This window comes from Carcharodon carcharias, chromosome 13 (genome assembly GCF_017639515.1).
Source record: "Carcharodon carcharias isolate sCarCar2 chromosome 13, sCarCar2.pri, whole genome shotgun sequence".
NCBI classification, from domain to species: domain Eukaryota; kingdom Metazoa; phylum Chordata; class Chondrichthyes; order Lamniformes; family Lamnidae; genus Carcharodon; species Carcharodon carcharias.
This window is the reverse complement of record NC_054479.1, coordinates 105,035,660-105,052,762: the sequence shown is the minus strand read 5'-3', so window position 1 is coordinate 105,052,762 and position 17,103 is coordinate 105,035,660. Positions and strand designations below refer to the sequence as shown.

Genomic DNA, 17,103 nt, shown 5'->3' with positions numbered 1-17,103 from the left:
AACTGCCTCTCAGATTAAGCGGGATCCCAGTGTTCTGTAAGAACTCCTGAATGCATTGTGGTACCTGCTTCACTGACAGGTTTGCCTTCTCAAGAAGAATGCACCCTGTCTACCAGTGAGCCGAGGACCTCAGTCCTTACTCTGGGATGGCAACTGGATTGGAAACACAAATAGCAGTCAGAATGGTCTGGATTTTCAGAGGCAGGATGACTTGGGAGCCTTTTAAAAATGGCAGGAAGGTCCAGATTCCAGGATTCCTGATCCCATTCCCGGTCTGATTTTCGGAAATGCCTTTAAAGGGTTCCTGTCAAAAACCCACATTTAACCTCCCGACCTGGCTGGCTCCATTACGGAGATATGGAATTTCCTACTCCTCGGTAATTTTAATGGAGTCGAGCCAGGTTTTCAAAGAGTCATGGTTCATGGCCCCTCAGAGGAGTCGTGAACCCTAGCCTGCATAAGAGGACCTTTTAAAAGGCAAGTTCAAAAGGTCCTCCTCATGGCGACATGCCAAGCTCTGCCCTTTCAAACACCCACTATGCTAAGCTATGGCACTTCCATGCTCATTGACCTACTGTCTGGAACTAAGGAAACCTATAGTGACAGATGTGTAAAAAAAAAGCTTTGAAAAAAAAGTAATCAATTCATAACTTTCTCATCTGTTGAAACAAGTCATTTCACTACTAGCTAATAAAAGTGTCAATCATCCAGACTCTATAAAGTGTCAGTAACAAAAACCACAAACCCTTGAAAGCAATTAACCTGCGCAAGCAAACAGTGTGAAATTGACAGCAGAGATCAAAGAGCCTGAGCTGTCAATCAAACTGTTTTTTTTGGAGTGTAGCTGTTTCAACATGAATAATGGATGTCTGGGCTCTCAGTCAAGCCTCATTATGTATGTACAAGACATCCATTAATCTTGTTGAAGCAGCAATTCCCTGGGGGGGCATAGTGGGTGGGTGGAAGGGCAGAGCTTGGCATGGGGGCATAAGGGGCCATAAGTGGTGCCAGGGGGGCATAAGCTGGCATGGATGGGGCACAGGGAGTGTTTGGAGGGTCAGGAGGTGAGAGGGATGAGGGCTGGAGGGCCTTTATGTTGTTATTTTAACTGGGACAAAGTTGCACTGCACCAAAGCAGGCTGCACCCAGCAGGCCTTGTCGCTGCCTCCAAACTATTTCCCAGGTCAGTTGGCCTGACTCCAGCCCACACCGGACCCCGGCAACGAAGATCCCGCCTTTGCGAGCACTTCCTCCCAAGGCAGGCAAGTCGAGCTGGGAATTTTCTCAACTCCCACTACTCACCCAGGGGATGAAAATCCAGGACTGTGTGTGGGTTTTCTACAGACTCAAAGTTCAATAAAACAACTATTTGCCCTGTTCAATACTGTTAGAAATGGTTGTCAGAAAAGCCAAAAAGATTAAAAATACAACTATTAAAAGCAGTGGTGCTTTCTAATGAATACCATAAATAAATCAGTTAAGTTCTTGTTGCTGTTGCACAGTGCACTGTTTTAACTTCCACAAAAAATTAATATTCTAATATTGTAGAGCAGGAGATTTTGTAAATGTTAGGAGCTGCAAAATGGCCAGATTAAAATACTGCAACTGGAAAAAAAGAGGCCATTAAGAATGGCACTAAGTTGTTATATTTGATATATCTATTGTTGGACAGTGGCTCTGTTTTGTAACATAAATAATTGGCAATAGTTGTGCGAGGCCCCTTGGGGATGAGCGACCATAATATGATAAAATTCTTCATCAAGATGGAGAGTGACGTAGTTGATTCTGAGACTTGGGTCCTGAATCTTAATAAAGGAAACTACGATGGCTATGATGGATTGGGAAACGTTACTTAAAGGGATGACAGTGGATAGGCAATGGCAAACATTCAAAGAGTGCATGGGTGAACTGCAACACTTGTTTATTCCTGTCTGGTGCAAAAGTAAAATGGAAAGGTGGCCAAACCATGGCTTACAAGGGAAATTAGAGGTAGTATTAGATCCAAGGAAGAGGGATACAAATTGGCCAGAAAAAACAACAGACCTGAGGATTGGGAGCATTTCAGAATTCAGCAAAGGAGGACCAAAGGATTGATTAAGAAGGGGAAAATAGAGTATGAGAGTAAACTTGCAGGGAACATAAAAACTGGCTGTAAAAGTTTCTATAGGTATGTGAAGAGAAAAAGATTGGTGAAGACAAATGTAGGTTCCTTACAGTCAGAAACAGGGGCATTTATAATGGGGAACAAAGAAATGGCTGAACAACTAAATACATACTTTGGTTCTGTCTTCACAAAGGAGGACACTAATAACATACCAGAAATGTTGGGGAAATGAGGGAGGAACTGAAAGAAATCAGTATTAGTAGGGAAATGGTGTTGGGGAAGTTGATGGGATTGAAGGCCGATAAATCCCCGGGGCCTGATAATCTACATTCCAGAGTACTTAAGGAAGTGGCCCTAGAAATAGTGGATGCATTGGTGGTCATCTTCCAAGATTCTACAGACTCTGGAACAGTTCCTACAGATTGGAAGTTAGCTAATGTAACCCCACATTAAAAAGGGAGGCAGAGAGAAAACAGGGAATTATAGACCAGTCAGCCTGACGTTGGTAGTGGGGAAAATTCTAGAGTCCATTATAAAAGATTTAATAGCTGAGCATATGGAAAACAGTGGCAGAATCAGACAGAGTCAGCATGGATTTGTGAAAAGGAAATCGTGCTTGACAAATCTACTGGAATTTTTCGAGGCTGTAACTAGTAGAGTGGATGAGGGGGAGCCAGTGGATGTGGTTTATTTGGACTTTCAGAAGGCTTTCGACAAAGTCCCACATAAGAGATTGGCATGTAAAATTAAAGCGCATGGGATTAACAGTAGTTTATTGAGATGGATAGAAAACTGGTTGGCAGACGGGGAACAAAGAGTAGGAATAAACTGGTCTTTTTCCGAATGGCAGGCAGTGACTAGTGGGATACCGCAGGGATCGGTGCTGGGATCCCAGTTATTTACAATATATATTAATGATTTAGATAAGGGAATTAAATGTAATATCTCCAAATTTGCAGATGACACAAAGCTGGGTGGGAGGGTGAGCTGTGAGGAGGATGCAGAGATGCTTCAGTGTGATTTGAACAAGCTGAGTGAGTGGGCAAATGCATGGCAGATGCAGTATAATGTGGATAAATGTGAGGTTATCCATTTTGGTAGCAAAAACAGGAAGGCAGATTATTATCTGAATGGCTATAAATTAAGAGAGGGGAACGTGCAATGAGAGCTTGGTGTCCTTGTACACCAGTCGCTGAAGTAAGCATGCAGGTGCAGCAGGCGGTAAAGAAGGCAAATGGTATGTTGGCCTTCATGGTGAGAGGATTTGAGTACAGGGACAGGGATGTCTTGCTGCAATTGTACAGGGCCTTGGTGAGACCACATCTGGAATATTGTGTGCAGTTTTGGTCTCCTTATCTGAGGAAGGATGTACTTGCTATAGAGGGAGTGCAGTGAAGGTTTATCTGACTGATTCCTGGGATGGCGGGACTGACATATGAGGAGTGGTTAAGTCGATTAGGATTATATTCGCTGAAGTTCAGAAGAATGAGGGGGGGATCTCATAGAAACCTATAAAATTCTAACAGGACTAGACAGGGTAGATGCAGGAAAGATATTTCCGATGGTGGGGGAGTCCAGAACCAGGGGTCACAGTCTGAGGATATGGGGTAGATCATTTAGGACTGAGACGAGGAGAAAATTCTTCACCCAGAGAGTGGTGAGCCTGTGGAATTCGTTACCACAGAAAGTAGTTGAGACCAAAACATAGTATGTTTTCAAGAAGGAGTTAGATATAGCTCTTGGGGTGAAAGGGATCAAAGGATATGGGGAGAATGCAGGAGCAGGCTATTAAGTCGGATGATCAGCCACGATCATAATGAATGACAGAGCAGGCTTGAAGGGCCGAATGCCTACTCCTGCTCCTCGTTTCTATGTAAATCTTAGCTAAAAACAAGTAAAATCTCAGCCTTTTTGGGCCTATGAATGTGATGCTGTTGAAAACTCTAACGATTTATAACAGGTTTACAAACAATCACTTACACTAACAGAAATGTCATTCTACGGAGCTCCCCTAGTGCTGGCCCTTCTAAGTATTTTTAAGTTCAAAAACTTGATTATTTAACTGATTCCCTGTTTCCATTGAAACCTGAAACAGACAAGTTTTAATTCCAGCTGTTTTAACCATCCAGCGCCCCCCAAAGGACACCAGCACAATCTGAGAGCCCAAGAAATCTTTGCTGCTTTGCCTCTTGCCCCTCCATACATTTCCATACTAATCTTCATCTGTAGTATAAGGGCCTTGCACATAAAGAGTTAACATGTGACTCAGTACAGCACCGCCCACAAATTGATGAGAGAGAGCACATTGGGATTGGTGTAGTGTTGGACAGAGCTGTGTGTAGAAGAAAGCATGGAGACAGCTCCTGGCTTGGACTTTGATATACCTATGTATCTAGTTTTTAGTAGTTAATAAATACTTACATTTGAACTACCAAAGATTACAAACACCTTAATAAGACATAATGAACTACGCTCAATAACTTACAACACGAAAGGACATCAGCACAATCTGACAGCCCAAGAAATCTTTGCTGCTTTACCTCTCACCTCTGCACAGATTTCCACATTAACCTTTGTCCACTCTAGCTCGCTATGGCTGATGTGATTATAGGCAGAGTCTTTATTTCCACTCCTCCCTCTCTCACAATCCCTCTCTCTCCACACCTACCCCCGCCCCCATCTCCTCATACCATCTCTAAAAGCACATCCTCCTCTTTTTTCCATGAGCAGAATGCATAAATCCCGGAGTGAGTGATTTAAAAAAACAATAAGTAATCCATTCCACATTCATTCAAAGTTATCAGAAGAATTTTGGAGGCCAGTGCACAAGTGGGAGAAGCAGCTCTGTCCTTCCCATGCCTTCTGCTCCTCCAATCACTGCTCTGTAAACAGTTCAACCTTTGGGCAGCTTCATGTTTGACTGGTTTAAAAAAAAGATCGGCCTCATGGGGGAGAATTTTCCCTTTGTTGGGCAGGCTGGGCAGAGCAGAGCTGATCGCCATCCGTGATCAGTTGCACACTGCCAGTTTTTACAGGCGGGCCAATTAAGGCCTGCCCAGCGTAACGCGTGGCCAGTAGCACTCAGCGCTACCTGTGCGGGTGGGGGGAGGAGGGAGAGTCGGGGCCTGCACTCATTCGTGCATGTGTGTGAAACAGCGTGGCAATCTTCCTGAGGCACGGAGCTGCTCAGGGACATTAAGTTGATAATAAAACTTCTTAATAAATAAAGTAAAAAATTATTTAAACATGTCTCCTCATGTGACAGTGTCACATGAGCTGGGACATATCTGTGAAATTTGCAAAATTTAATTATTTTATAAACCCTTCACGAAACTTCATCCCGCCCGTGGATGAGGTTTCCTGGAAAACGCAAAGGCCGCTTGGGCTCTTCACCTGCCCGCCAACCTTAAGGTTGGATGGGTAGTGCTGTTAACAACTTTAATTACTTTTTTAATGGCCTTAATAGGCCATTGACAGTTCAGCAGGCACATAGCCGCCTCCGGCACGTGCCCGCTGAACGAACTATCGAAATGACGCGCAATGACATCAGGATGCATGCCTGACATCATCGCAGGTCATTTTACGCGTCAGCATGTCAGGCACACCCCCGCAGGCCAACGCCAATATTCTGCCCATGAAACTGCCCAAAGGAGGAGCTCGGCAACCTAGTGAAACTGACCCAAAAGGCAGGCTTTTAAATAAATGATTTTTTTTAGATGTGAAGCTCTGGCTACTCAGTCAGGACAGCGACAAGAACTCAAATTACAACAATGAGCCCGAGGCACCCCCCCCCCCCTAGCCCCAGGTCCCAGTGTTTTGTATCACAGGCCCTGGAAAGGAGTTCCAGGATTTTGACCCAGAGACAGTGACGGAACAGTGTTATATTTCCGAGTCAGGATGGCGTGTGGCTTGGGGGAGAACTTGCAAAATAGTGGTGTTCCCATGCGTCTGCTGTCCTCATCTTTCTAGATGGCAGTGGTTGTGGCCTTGGAAGGTGCTGTCAAAGGAGCCTTGGTGAATTCCTGCAGCACATCTTGTAGATGGTACACACTGCTGACACTGTGCATTGCTGGTGGAGGGAGTGAATGTTCAAGGTGATGAATGGGGTGCCAGTCAAGTGGGTTGCATTGTTCTGGATGGTGTCGAGCTTCTTGGGTGTTGTCGGAGCTGCACTCATCCAGGCAAATGGAGAGTATTCCATCTCACTCCTGACGTACCTTGTAGATGGTGGACAGGTTTTGGGGAGTCAGGAGGTGAGTTCCTTGTTGCAGAATTCCCAGCCTCTGACTTGTCATTGTAGTCACAGTATTTATATGGCTAGTCCAGTTCAGTTTCTGGTTAATGATGCGCTCCAGGGCGTTGATAGTGGGGGATTCAGTGATGATAATGCCATTGAAAGTCAAGGGGATTTGGTTATATTCTCTCTTGTTGGAGATGGTCATTGCCTGGTACTGGTGTGCACGATTGTTACTTGTCAGTTATCAGCCCAAGCCTGCATATTGTCCAGGTCTTGCTGTACATGGGCATGGACTGTTTCAGTATCTGAGGAATCGCGAATGGTGCTGAACATTGTGCAATCATCAGTGAATATCCCCACTTCTGACCTTATGATGTAAGGAAGGTCATTGATGAAGCAGCTGAAGATGATTGGGCTGAGGACACTACCCTGAGGAACTGCTGCAACAATGTCCTGGGACTGAGATGGTTGACCTCCAACAACCACAACCATCTTCCTTTGTGTTAGGTTTTCCCCCTGATTCCCATTGACTCCAGTTTTGCTAGAGCTCCTTGATGCCACACTCGGTCAAATGCTGCCTTGGTGTCAAGGGCAGTCACTCTCACCTCAGCTCTTGAATTCAGCTCTTTTTTTCCATATTTGGACCAAGGCTGTAATGAGATCAGGAGCTGAGTGGCGCTGGCAGAACACAAACGAAGCGTCTGTGAGCACATCATTGCTGAGTAAGTGCTGCTCGATAGCACTGTCGATGACACTTTCCATCATTCTGCTGATGGATGAGAGTAGACTGAATGGGGTGATAACTGGATGGGTTGGATTTGTCCTACCTTTTTTGGACAGGACATATCTGGGCAATTTTCCACGTTGCCGGGCTTATTTTTAAAGGGCGTAAGAACCCAACCAAAACATCTAAGAATGTGAAGTCATTAACATCTTCCCTAATTTTATTAAACTCCTGCAAAGGGGAAAGATTAATTAGTAGAAGGGTCCATATTTAGTTTCTCTCATGGGAACAGCTTAAAAATGGTGAAGACTGAAGACACTGGTATGTTTGAAAGTTAAAATACATTTCATATTTTGAAGTGAATTACAGTAAGAGTAAAAATACAAATTGGTAATAACAGCCCCATTTAAACAAATAATCATTAATGACAGCAAACAATTAATAACCTGATTTAGGCTTGCAATAATATGCAAGATATTAGAATTCTTATTTTGACCCGCTAGGGAGTTTCATGGCCAGTATCTTCGAACAGCTTGAGCAATCACCAGAACATGGTCGAAATTTATGATGATGATAGAATTACAAGTCAACTGATAAGGAGGTTTCATATAATGACACACAACAGAAAGGAATTACAAGAAGGCAGCAGCATCAGGAATATACTTAAGTTCATGTTCCAAGTTTGAGATACTCACAAGTCACCGGGAGCCCAAGTTTAGATCATTGCCGTGAAAATGATCCGTTAAATCTATAGGGTTCCTACTTAAAATGGGAATTTGCTCTGTGTATGGATCTTTTTATAACAGGTGTCGCGACTAAAGTAGATGCTAGGTTAATGCTACGTGTTAGCATTAACAAGAGAACTATAACATTTGTGACTCTTACTTATGGTCTGGGAGCTATTTAAGTTAGGTTACAGCTCTAAGATCCTATCCAGCTTCAGCTCCCAGAGATACATAAGCGATTTGGAATGTTGAAAAGATATTTTCTGGGTTGAACCCAGGCAGGAACAGCTACGAAACTGCTCTTTTACAAAGTATGCCCAGGATTAGTAAGTTTGCAGATGACACAAAGATTGGCCGGGTGGTTAGCAGTAAGGTTGAGTGTCTTGGGCTACAGAAAGATATAGACGGGATGGTCAAATGGGCAAATAAGTAGCAGAAGGAATTTAACCCTGAAAAGTGTGAGGTGATACACTTTGGAAGGAGTAATTTGACAAGGAAGTATTCAATGAACGGCATGATACTAGGATGTTCTGAGGAACAAACGGACCTTGGCGTGTGTGTCCATAGATCTCTGAAGGTGGAGGGGCACGTTAGTGGGGTGGTGATAAAGTCATATGGGACCCTTGCCTTTATCAATCGGGGCATAGATTACAAAAGTAGGGAGGTCATGTTGGAGTTGTATAGAACGTTGGTGAGGCTACAGCTGGAGTACTGTGTGCAGTTCTGGTCGCCACATTATAGGAAGGGTGTGATTGCACTGGAAGGGGTGCAGAGAGGATTCACCAGGATGTTGCCTGGGATGAAACATTTAAGTTATGAAGAGAGGTTGGATAGACTTGGGTTGTTTTCAATGGAGCAGAGAAGACTGAGGAGCAACCTGATCAAGGTTTATAAGATTATGAGGGGCATGGACAGGGTGGATAGGGAGTAGCTGTTCCCCTTAGTTGAAGGGTCAGTCACGAGGGGACATAAGTTCAAGGTGAGGGGCAGGAGGTTTAGGGGGGATGTGAGGAAAAACTTTTTTAGCCAGAGGATGGTGACGGTCTGGAATGCGCTGCCTGGGAGGGTGGTGGAGGCGGGTTGCCTCACATCCTTTAAAAAGTACCTGGATGAGCACTTGGCACGTCATAATATTGAAGGCTATGGACCAAGTGCTGGTAAATAGGATTAGGTAGGTAGGTCAGATGTTTCTCACGTGTCGGTACAGACTCAATGGGCCAAAGGGCCTCTTCTGCATTGTGTGATTCTGTGATTTGAGACAAATGGGATGATACTGAGTGAATTCCAAAGTAGTTTGCATCTTAGTGTTAGAATGATGTACATTCACTGAGCCCAGCAGAGGGTGCTTGAATAAATATATAAATAAATTGAACCTATGTGTATTTTTATCCTCTGTGGATGTAGAAATATAGCCATAGGGAGAGTCAGCCAGAAACAGACACAGGCTGAAGAATGACAGTGAACCCATGTGACCTTGGAAATTCTAGTTAAGGTCAGTTAGCTTACAAATCATGTCTGCCTCGTCACAAGGTTGTATCTTTATTATTTTTACACTACAGAGTGACAAGAAGTAGATGCATTTCTCACAGGAAAATGTATTTTCTGTTGATTCAAATATTTCATGTAAAATAAACCAGGGTGCAATCATGCCTCACTTCATCAGAGTACTTTTCCTTCTGAGTCTTAGAGGCTTCAGCAAGACAGAAGGCATCACGTGACAGCATGAGAGAGATCATAGTATCAAGTACACAAAATAGGTCATTTATGATACCCTGCTCAAGCTATCGTTTAATTAGATATTGAGTAGGCAAAATTGTAGGAGACGATGCTGAGCTTGATAAAATCTTTAACTGAAATTTGTAACAAGGACCCACGACTATCAAATAAATATTACAGAAAGAATGCCTTTATTTAGCTGACAAAATTTGTAGTACCCAAATCTTTCTTTCCAGTCAAATCCCATGCCATCCAGCTTCAGTTAATAACCCTAAAACATTACACCTTATTCAATACATAAACTGGGCAGAATATAAAATGGAATTTAGAAAGATTCTTACCTTTCAATAACATAGAAGTTATCACCATCATCCCCTTGATCAATGACATGTTCACCAATTTTGACATGCATTTCAAACATGGCATCCAACAGCTGAAACATTTGTTCCTGTAAAAGACAGGGGTTATCATATACTGCAATCAGTGACGTAGTATTCCATGTTTGCAAATAAATTACCAAATAAAAAAAAAAGCAAATTTCTACTTTTGTACCTTCCCTCACCAAAGTAGTATATTGCACATTCTTGATCTCACAGCAGGCAATACCTTAAATCCTGGCTACCATCAATACTGAAATGCAAGAAATGATTTGGTGACACAGGAATCACTAAATGTAGCTGATCAATGATAGAAGTGTAACAAAGGGAAGGGAAGAAATTCAAAAGCATTACTAAAGGCATAGCCTGTGCAAGTGTTCGGAAAGCATATGTGCTAAATATTAATTTAAAGCAACAAATCAGAGTCCAAGGTTGTACAAATGTATGAATTATTGCATTTAAAATCTTCAGCTTATTGAGAAAAACAATTATTCATATGGGTATCATTTTGATCTTTTTGTCTGAGAAATCCAATATTCTCACTTTAGGCACTCTGCCAGACACTCCCAAGTCAGGCACAAAAACAAAATAAGTGTAAAGTTACTTTTATTTTGACCAATTAATACACCTTGGCCCAAAGCTCAGAAGCAGTAAGCTGTGGAACCATTTGAAGATATCAGTCTCCACAAAAAAACTTAAATCCCCAAAGACAATGTGATTCAAGATTCTATACACTCGTATGTTATGGGGTCACAACTGCAATCTGCCCTTACACAGCTTCGTTATGTAGCAGTCATTCCAGGGTGCTTCACAAAGGTGTGAACAAACAGAATGGACTCCAAGCCAAATGAGAAGCTATCAGGATGGGTGAAAAACTTGGGTTTTAAGAAAGGTGTTAAATAAGGAGAGCAAAGTCAATTTAAACACATTCAAGAATTTGAAAAGTGAGATTTGAGATGGAATAGGAGTTGGCAGGGACAGAGTGGGTGGGGAAGGGGAGGGTCAAGGATTTGTTTTTTTGTGAGGAGGCAGGCGATGACTGTTTTGGAAGGAAGTGACAGTACCCTAGGAGAGGGAACCATTTACAATCTCCACTAGAATGGGACATGAAAGTGAAATTGGGTGGTCAGCAGTATACATTGGTAGGAGACTAAGAGTTAGACATTATGGATGAAAATGAGCTCAGATGGCATGACTGGGAATAGAAAATAGTCTCAATTTACAATCCTCACCTCCTGAAAGTATGAAAATTTCATGGACTTTGACATCAAGTTAAAACTCAGGCATACTTTACATAAAGCCAGCTGAGAAACAGGAAAAGAGTCAGCAAATTAAATTAGGAGAAGTGGTTAAAAGGTTGGCCTTTTTTATTTGAAAGAAAATTATTTGGGATACAAGCAATCCAGGTAAGGCTACATTTAAACATCCACTCCTCATTTCCACAGTTTACTTTGACAAGGCAAGACTTTATGATGACTTAATTGACATTTTCAACAACAAAACAAGAAAATTTATCAAGCAAATTTGTCCAGTATGCTAAACTTTCAAAAACCAGGAAACACATTTGGGAATAAGAAAGGAAGTTAGGGATAGTCTGTTTACCCAAAATGAGTTGTGAAGCAAATTCCTAGAGAAGAATGAAGAAGGAAGCATTTACACAAACACTTAGACAGTAAAGAATGAGAGATGGTGAAAAGTGGGGTTGATGAATTAAAAAAAAGAGATGGGCTCATTAGACAGAATGCCCTTTTCTGGTTTCAAAATTCAGTCCGTGTTGGCTTTAGATCTTGGTTCCCCCAGAAGGAAAGGGCAGAATTCAAACCAAATACATGAACAATATTTTATTTTGCAATGTAACGCGAGGCTAAGATTTTTCAAATAGCTGGAACAGTTTTGATTTCTTCACAGTAACTCCTGCTTATTTCTGTTATAGTCTAAAGCTTAATGCCAAGGTCATACCTGGTCTAAATTCTTAAAGAGAAGAATGTCTTGACAAGCATCTTGCAATCTTCTTCTTTGCTCATCTGTTTTGGGATGGACAACCTAAAATGTAGATAGGATATTGCTGTATATAGCTTTACAAATTCATATTATTTAACAGTCCCTGTTCAACAGGCAAGTATATAGGCTGCAGGTTTGTACCAAGACATTTAAATGGGGTCTCACCAATGCCATCATAGGGAACTACCAAGCAGCTGGAGGGGCAAGGAAAAATAATTCGGAATGCCCATCTCCCATGATTAGTACAATCAGAGTCCTGGAAGCAAATATTTGCCAACTGTTCTCGCAACGGAGGAAGGAATGAAGAAAATAAAGAGCTTTAGGCATGGAATAAAATTAAAGTTTTAAAATAATTACCTGAATTAGAATGCTAGACTTAGCTAACTTATTATATCTTAAGGGGGAGAAATAGCAGCTAACGACTGTTAACTCAAAGTGCTAGTGTAGAATCTCTGCATTTAGGCTATTTATACAGTAAAGTTTAAACAGACTGATAGCATGCAGTTTAGGAAAATAATTCCGCATGATACAAAGGCAGTGTTCTTCTTCCCTCATGTTTATAGCATAGTTCAAAGTTGGGACACAACACAAATAACATATTTTCTCTGATATACTTTCAGAACTAGTCAAATTAATTTTCTACTGTTACTTGCCATCATTCTTATGTTACTTTTTACATAGTGCATTTCTTTTGAGCACAAAACACTTCAGTCTCCACAGACCTCCCTGGGCCACATGATCAGAGAGCAATTCACTAGCCCTCTGCTATTCTTTCTGATATTCATGCGACAAGAGCTTTCATATGCTTTGATTTCACGATGCAAATTTAAGGCAGTCAGCAGTGGCTGCAGCCTAAACTATAATTACCAAATGATATTGCAATAAAAAGGCAATCCTCAAAAAAATCTTAATGTTTGTGATTTTAGTTTACAAGGTAATCCCTCCCATTTGCACATTCCATTATTTGTTTTTAATATTCTCCATTGCCTTACTTTCCCTTTTTTAATACAGCGTGTGTATGTGTCTGTGTTTCTGTCCCTCTATGTGTGTGTCTTGGTGCAGATATTCTTCTCTCTTGTTGCTGCACTGCTACAAAAAGATGGTTTACATCTTCAAAACCTCTGCTACACTATTCCTCTTTGCACTTCCTATCCCAAATCTGCTGCTTACCATCAGTGCACAACCCTCTCCCAAACCAAATATAATTGGATTCTTTTAAAAATCAAGTGGCACAGATATGAGGACAAGTGTCTGTATGTAGGCCCACCAATGAGGAAGATTATGGGGGTGTGGTGAGAAGTTACTTCTTCCCCTCAAAATAATAGATTTTATTTGCTTTCATCCACTTGCTCGTACATTCCATTTTCTAAATAATGTTGCTTACCCGAGGCTCTGTGTCCTCCTCTTCCTCATCAGGGTTGAAAGCTTCTGCACATACTAAAAGGAGACAATAACATTAATATAAAAGGATTGCATGGCTAACTAATTCACACCAAAAGAAACAATTCTAAAATGTGACTGACAGCTTCATTACTGGTTTTTTAATATGATTAACATTTAATATATATACATATTAAATCAAAAAACTCATTTTTCATAACATGGGAATTCTAGGTTACATTGTATATAATCAGACATGTTTTTAAATAATTTGAGCATTCTGACAGCTTCGGATATAAGGCATTACAAATAACTAATCACAAACTCAAACTATAACATGACAGATGTTCACATGAACAATTTAATTTGCTTGAGTGGATCATTTTTCAGAAGCAGTAAGTTTCAATATAGACAAGGGGAGGAGATGGTGGCGTATTGGTAAAGTCACAGGACAAGTAATTCAGAGGCCCAGGCTAATGCTCTAGGTCATGGATTCAAATCCCACATGACAGCTGGTGGAATTTATATTGAATTCATAAACCTGGAATTGAAAGCTGGTCTTAGTAACGATGATGACTATGATCATTGATTGTTATAAAAACCCATCTGGTTCACTTATGTCCATTAGGGAAGGGAATCTGGAGAGAGTGCAGGGGAGGTTTACAAGGATGTTGCCAGGGTTAGAAAAGTGTAGCTACGAGGAGAGATTGGATAGGTTGGGGTTATTTTCCTTAGAACAAAGAAGGCTGATAGGTGACTTGATTGAGGTGTACAAAATTACGAGGGGAATAGATAGAGTGGACAGGATAAAATTTTTTCCCTTGATGGAGAATTCTAGAACCACGGGACATAGATTCAAGATAAGTGGCAGAAGATGTAGGGGGGACATGAGGAAGAACTTTTTTATGCAGAGGGTAGTGGGTGTCTGGAATTCGCTGCCCAAGTTGGTGGTAGAGGCAGAAACTTTCAACTCTTTTAAAAAGTACCTGGACCTGCACCTAAAGTGCTGTAAACTGCAGAGCTATGGGCCGGGTGCAGGAAGGTGGGATTAGAAAGGGCACCTGGGTGTCCTCAGGCTGGCATGGACAAGATGGGCCAAATAGCCTCCTTCTGTGCTGTAACTTTTCTATGGTTCTATGATTCTAGACGTGATGGGCAACAAATGCTGGCCTTGCCAATGGCGCCGACATCCCATGAAAGAGTAAAGAAAATATAGTACAGTTACATAATGGCTATAATGCTCTTAGCTCACAACTGAAAATGAAAACAAGCTCTCAAGCTTTGTTGTGAGCAGACAGCAAAAGGAATTCTACAGTATCTCAGTGACATGACTACCCATTATTCTCAGCATTGGTCTTAGGTGTTGGGCTGCAATGGATCATGCTGAACATTATTTAGCTTCACAAATATCACTTCGTGTCACATATTCAGGAACAGAGTTAAAATAAATGGCAAAAATCATCAGACCCTGGGGTAATAGGACCTTTAATCATGAAATTAATATTCCACGTACCATGAAAATAATGTTACTATTCAACCAAATCCCACCCACCAAAATGTTTGCATCAGATTATTCTCAAAACTACATTTCGAAAAATTATTTTTCAATTTGTTGCTGCAAAGGAAAGAATCCATCCTCAATTCCACTCCAGAGCAGTCGTTTTCAACTGCAGTGACAGAAATTGAAGCCGCAATAACATAATTTTCATTGGTTTGCTAAAACCAAGTGCAAACATTCCAACTACAGTTTGTAACAATTAGTAAAAAAGCCAAGAGCAAAGTATATATTCAGAGAATCTTTCTGAACATGCACTACCCGGACCCCCATTGGTACATCAAGGTGGCAGCATGGACCACAGTGAGTTAACTAAAATTTAATGCTGAGACTTGTCTTAAAGAGAGTTTTTAGAAATTCAGAAAACAATATTCAGGCAGGAAATGAAGATTAGTAGCCATTTGGCAAATAGAATCTACATTCTTGACATTGGTCCAAACATAACCACATGACTGGGAAACTTTTTCCATTCGTTTGATCTACTCATCGTCACTTCATGATGAAAAAAAAAACATTTTCCATAATGGAAATATCAATTGATAATGGGGGCCCAAAGCTTCATTTGCCAAATGATCTAAGTGAGTTAGTCACTAAATTAGGCAGTGCTTTTCGGCTACTGGTACAATAGGCCAAGGTTCAAAAGTTGTCAGAGCAGCAAATTTCACATTCATTTTCTAAGGAACGCAATGGTAGAAAGAATGTTGGCACTGTTGCCAACGACATGGAAATTCTACCTAGTCCCATCCATAGTTCGAACACAGGAGACAGTGAATCTATTGTGGAAATCTGAATCACTTTGGCTTGATGAGTTACTAGTTAAAGGCAATAGTATTACTTTTAAGAAGTTTAAGACGTAGGGAGACGTCTTCATACAATTTCCAAATGCTCTTTTCAGATCCTTTGTATGCACGTAGGTTAAAAGAAAAGGCTAAATCTTTCAGGTCCTTATGATGGATTGTAACAACAGAGGTTGCTAATATTTGGATTTCCATCTATAAAAAGAGTGTTGGCTACTAAATGGATTATAAACAGAGATCTTTGGTGCTTCAGTAGAACTGTTGAAAATAAAGCAAAGATGTCAGTTTATAGATGTGAAATGCTTGTCTTAGCACCATAACACAAACAAATCTCTTTCCACTTGGCAATAGATGCCTTTAAAATTCAAGCTTTTCTGAATGCCAAAAATGTATCATCATGAAATATTGAAGACTTTCATTATTGTTGTTTCTCCCAAGACCTGAACCAGCTGTGGAAGGTCCAGAAAGAATCTTTCCTGAAGATAAATTCTGGAGCACTGCACTCTGTACACAGGAAGAGTTACAGTTGAGAATTCTATTGTTTAATTGATCTATAAATCTTGTCTTGTTTTGAGGGTGTATTTCTAAATTAAGATAAATATTTTTCAAATCAGTCCAATGCCCCTCAAAAGACAAAAACTGCAGATGCTGGAAATTTTAAACCAAAGGGGGAAAAAAAAGAGATGAAGAATGCTGCTGAAAGGTCACATCTCTTGGGAGATAAATTACTAGTGGCAAATAACATTCATGCCACTCAAGAACTGGGCTATGACCCCCCCAACCCCCGCCAACAGGAGTCAAACCATCTCCCCTTGACATTCAATGTCATTACCACCTTCAAATCCTCCACTATCAACATCCTAGAAGTCATCATCGATCAGAAACCTAACTGAATAAGCAATAAAAGTACTGCGGCTGCAAGATCAAGTCAGATGCTGGCCACTGTACAATCTACAAGATGCACTGCAGCAACTCGCCAAGACACTTTCAACAGTTTTTTTCCAACTCTGTGACCTCTAGCACCAGGAAGGACAAAGGCAGCAGTCACAGAACACAACCACCTCCAAATTCCCCTCCAAGTCACACATCACATTGACCTTGAAATATGTGGCTGTTGCTTCAGCATCGCTGGGTTAAAATTGTTGAACTCCACCGAACAGCACTGTGAGAGTTCCTTTACCTCATGCATGGCAGTGGTTCAAGAAGGCAGCTTATCACCACCTTCTGAAAAGCAATTAGAGACTGAGAATGAATACTGACCTTGCCAGCAACACTCACATTCCATGAATGAATGAATAAAGTTACATGGGTAAAAAAAAAAATGGCTGGGTGCTGGTCCCCATGAAATTGTACCCACATGCACAAAAGGTAGGAGGAGGTGGTGAAGAAAAATCAGAGACCCTGGTATCATTTCCAAGATGTGGTTTTATGGCATTTCTTAAAATGTTCAAATCATTGAACCCATCTGTTTCCAAAACTCAAGCTTT

The 17,103-nt window shown here is 41.2% G+C and overlaps 1 protein-coding gene across 1 annotated transcript in view; it reads right to left on the bottom strand.

Moving 5' to 3' along the window:
• Nucleotides 1-17,103, bottom strand: part of LOC121286369 (cAMP-dependent protein kinase type II-beta regulatory subunit-like) — a 90,272-nt gene that overhangs the window by 28,611 nt on the left and 44,558 nt on the right. Inside the window, exons 3-5 of the mRNA XM_041203460.1 lie at nucleotides 13,269-13,321; nucleotides 11,843-11,926; nucleotides 9,848-9,954 (exon numbers count right to left, since the gene is read on the bottom strand). Coding sequence (XP_041059394.1) covers nucleotides 9,848-9,954; nucleotides 11,843-11,926; nucleotides 13,269-13,321 — 244 coding nt within the window. The remainder of the gene's footprint in view (nucleotides 1-9,847; nucleotides 9,955-11,842; nucleotides 11,927-13,268; nucleotides 13,322-17,103) is intronic.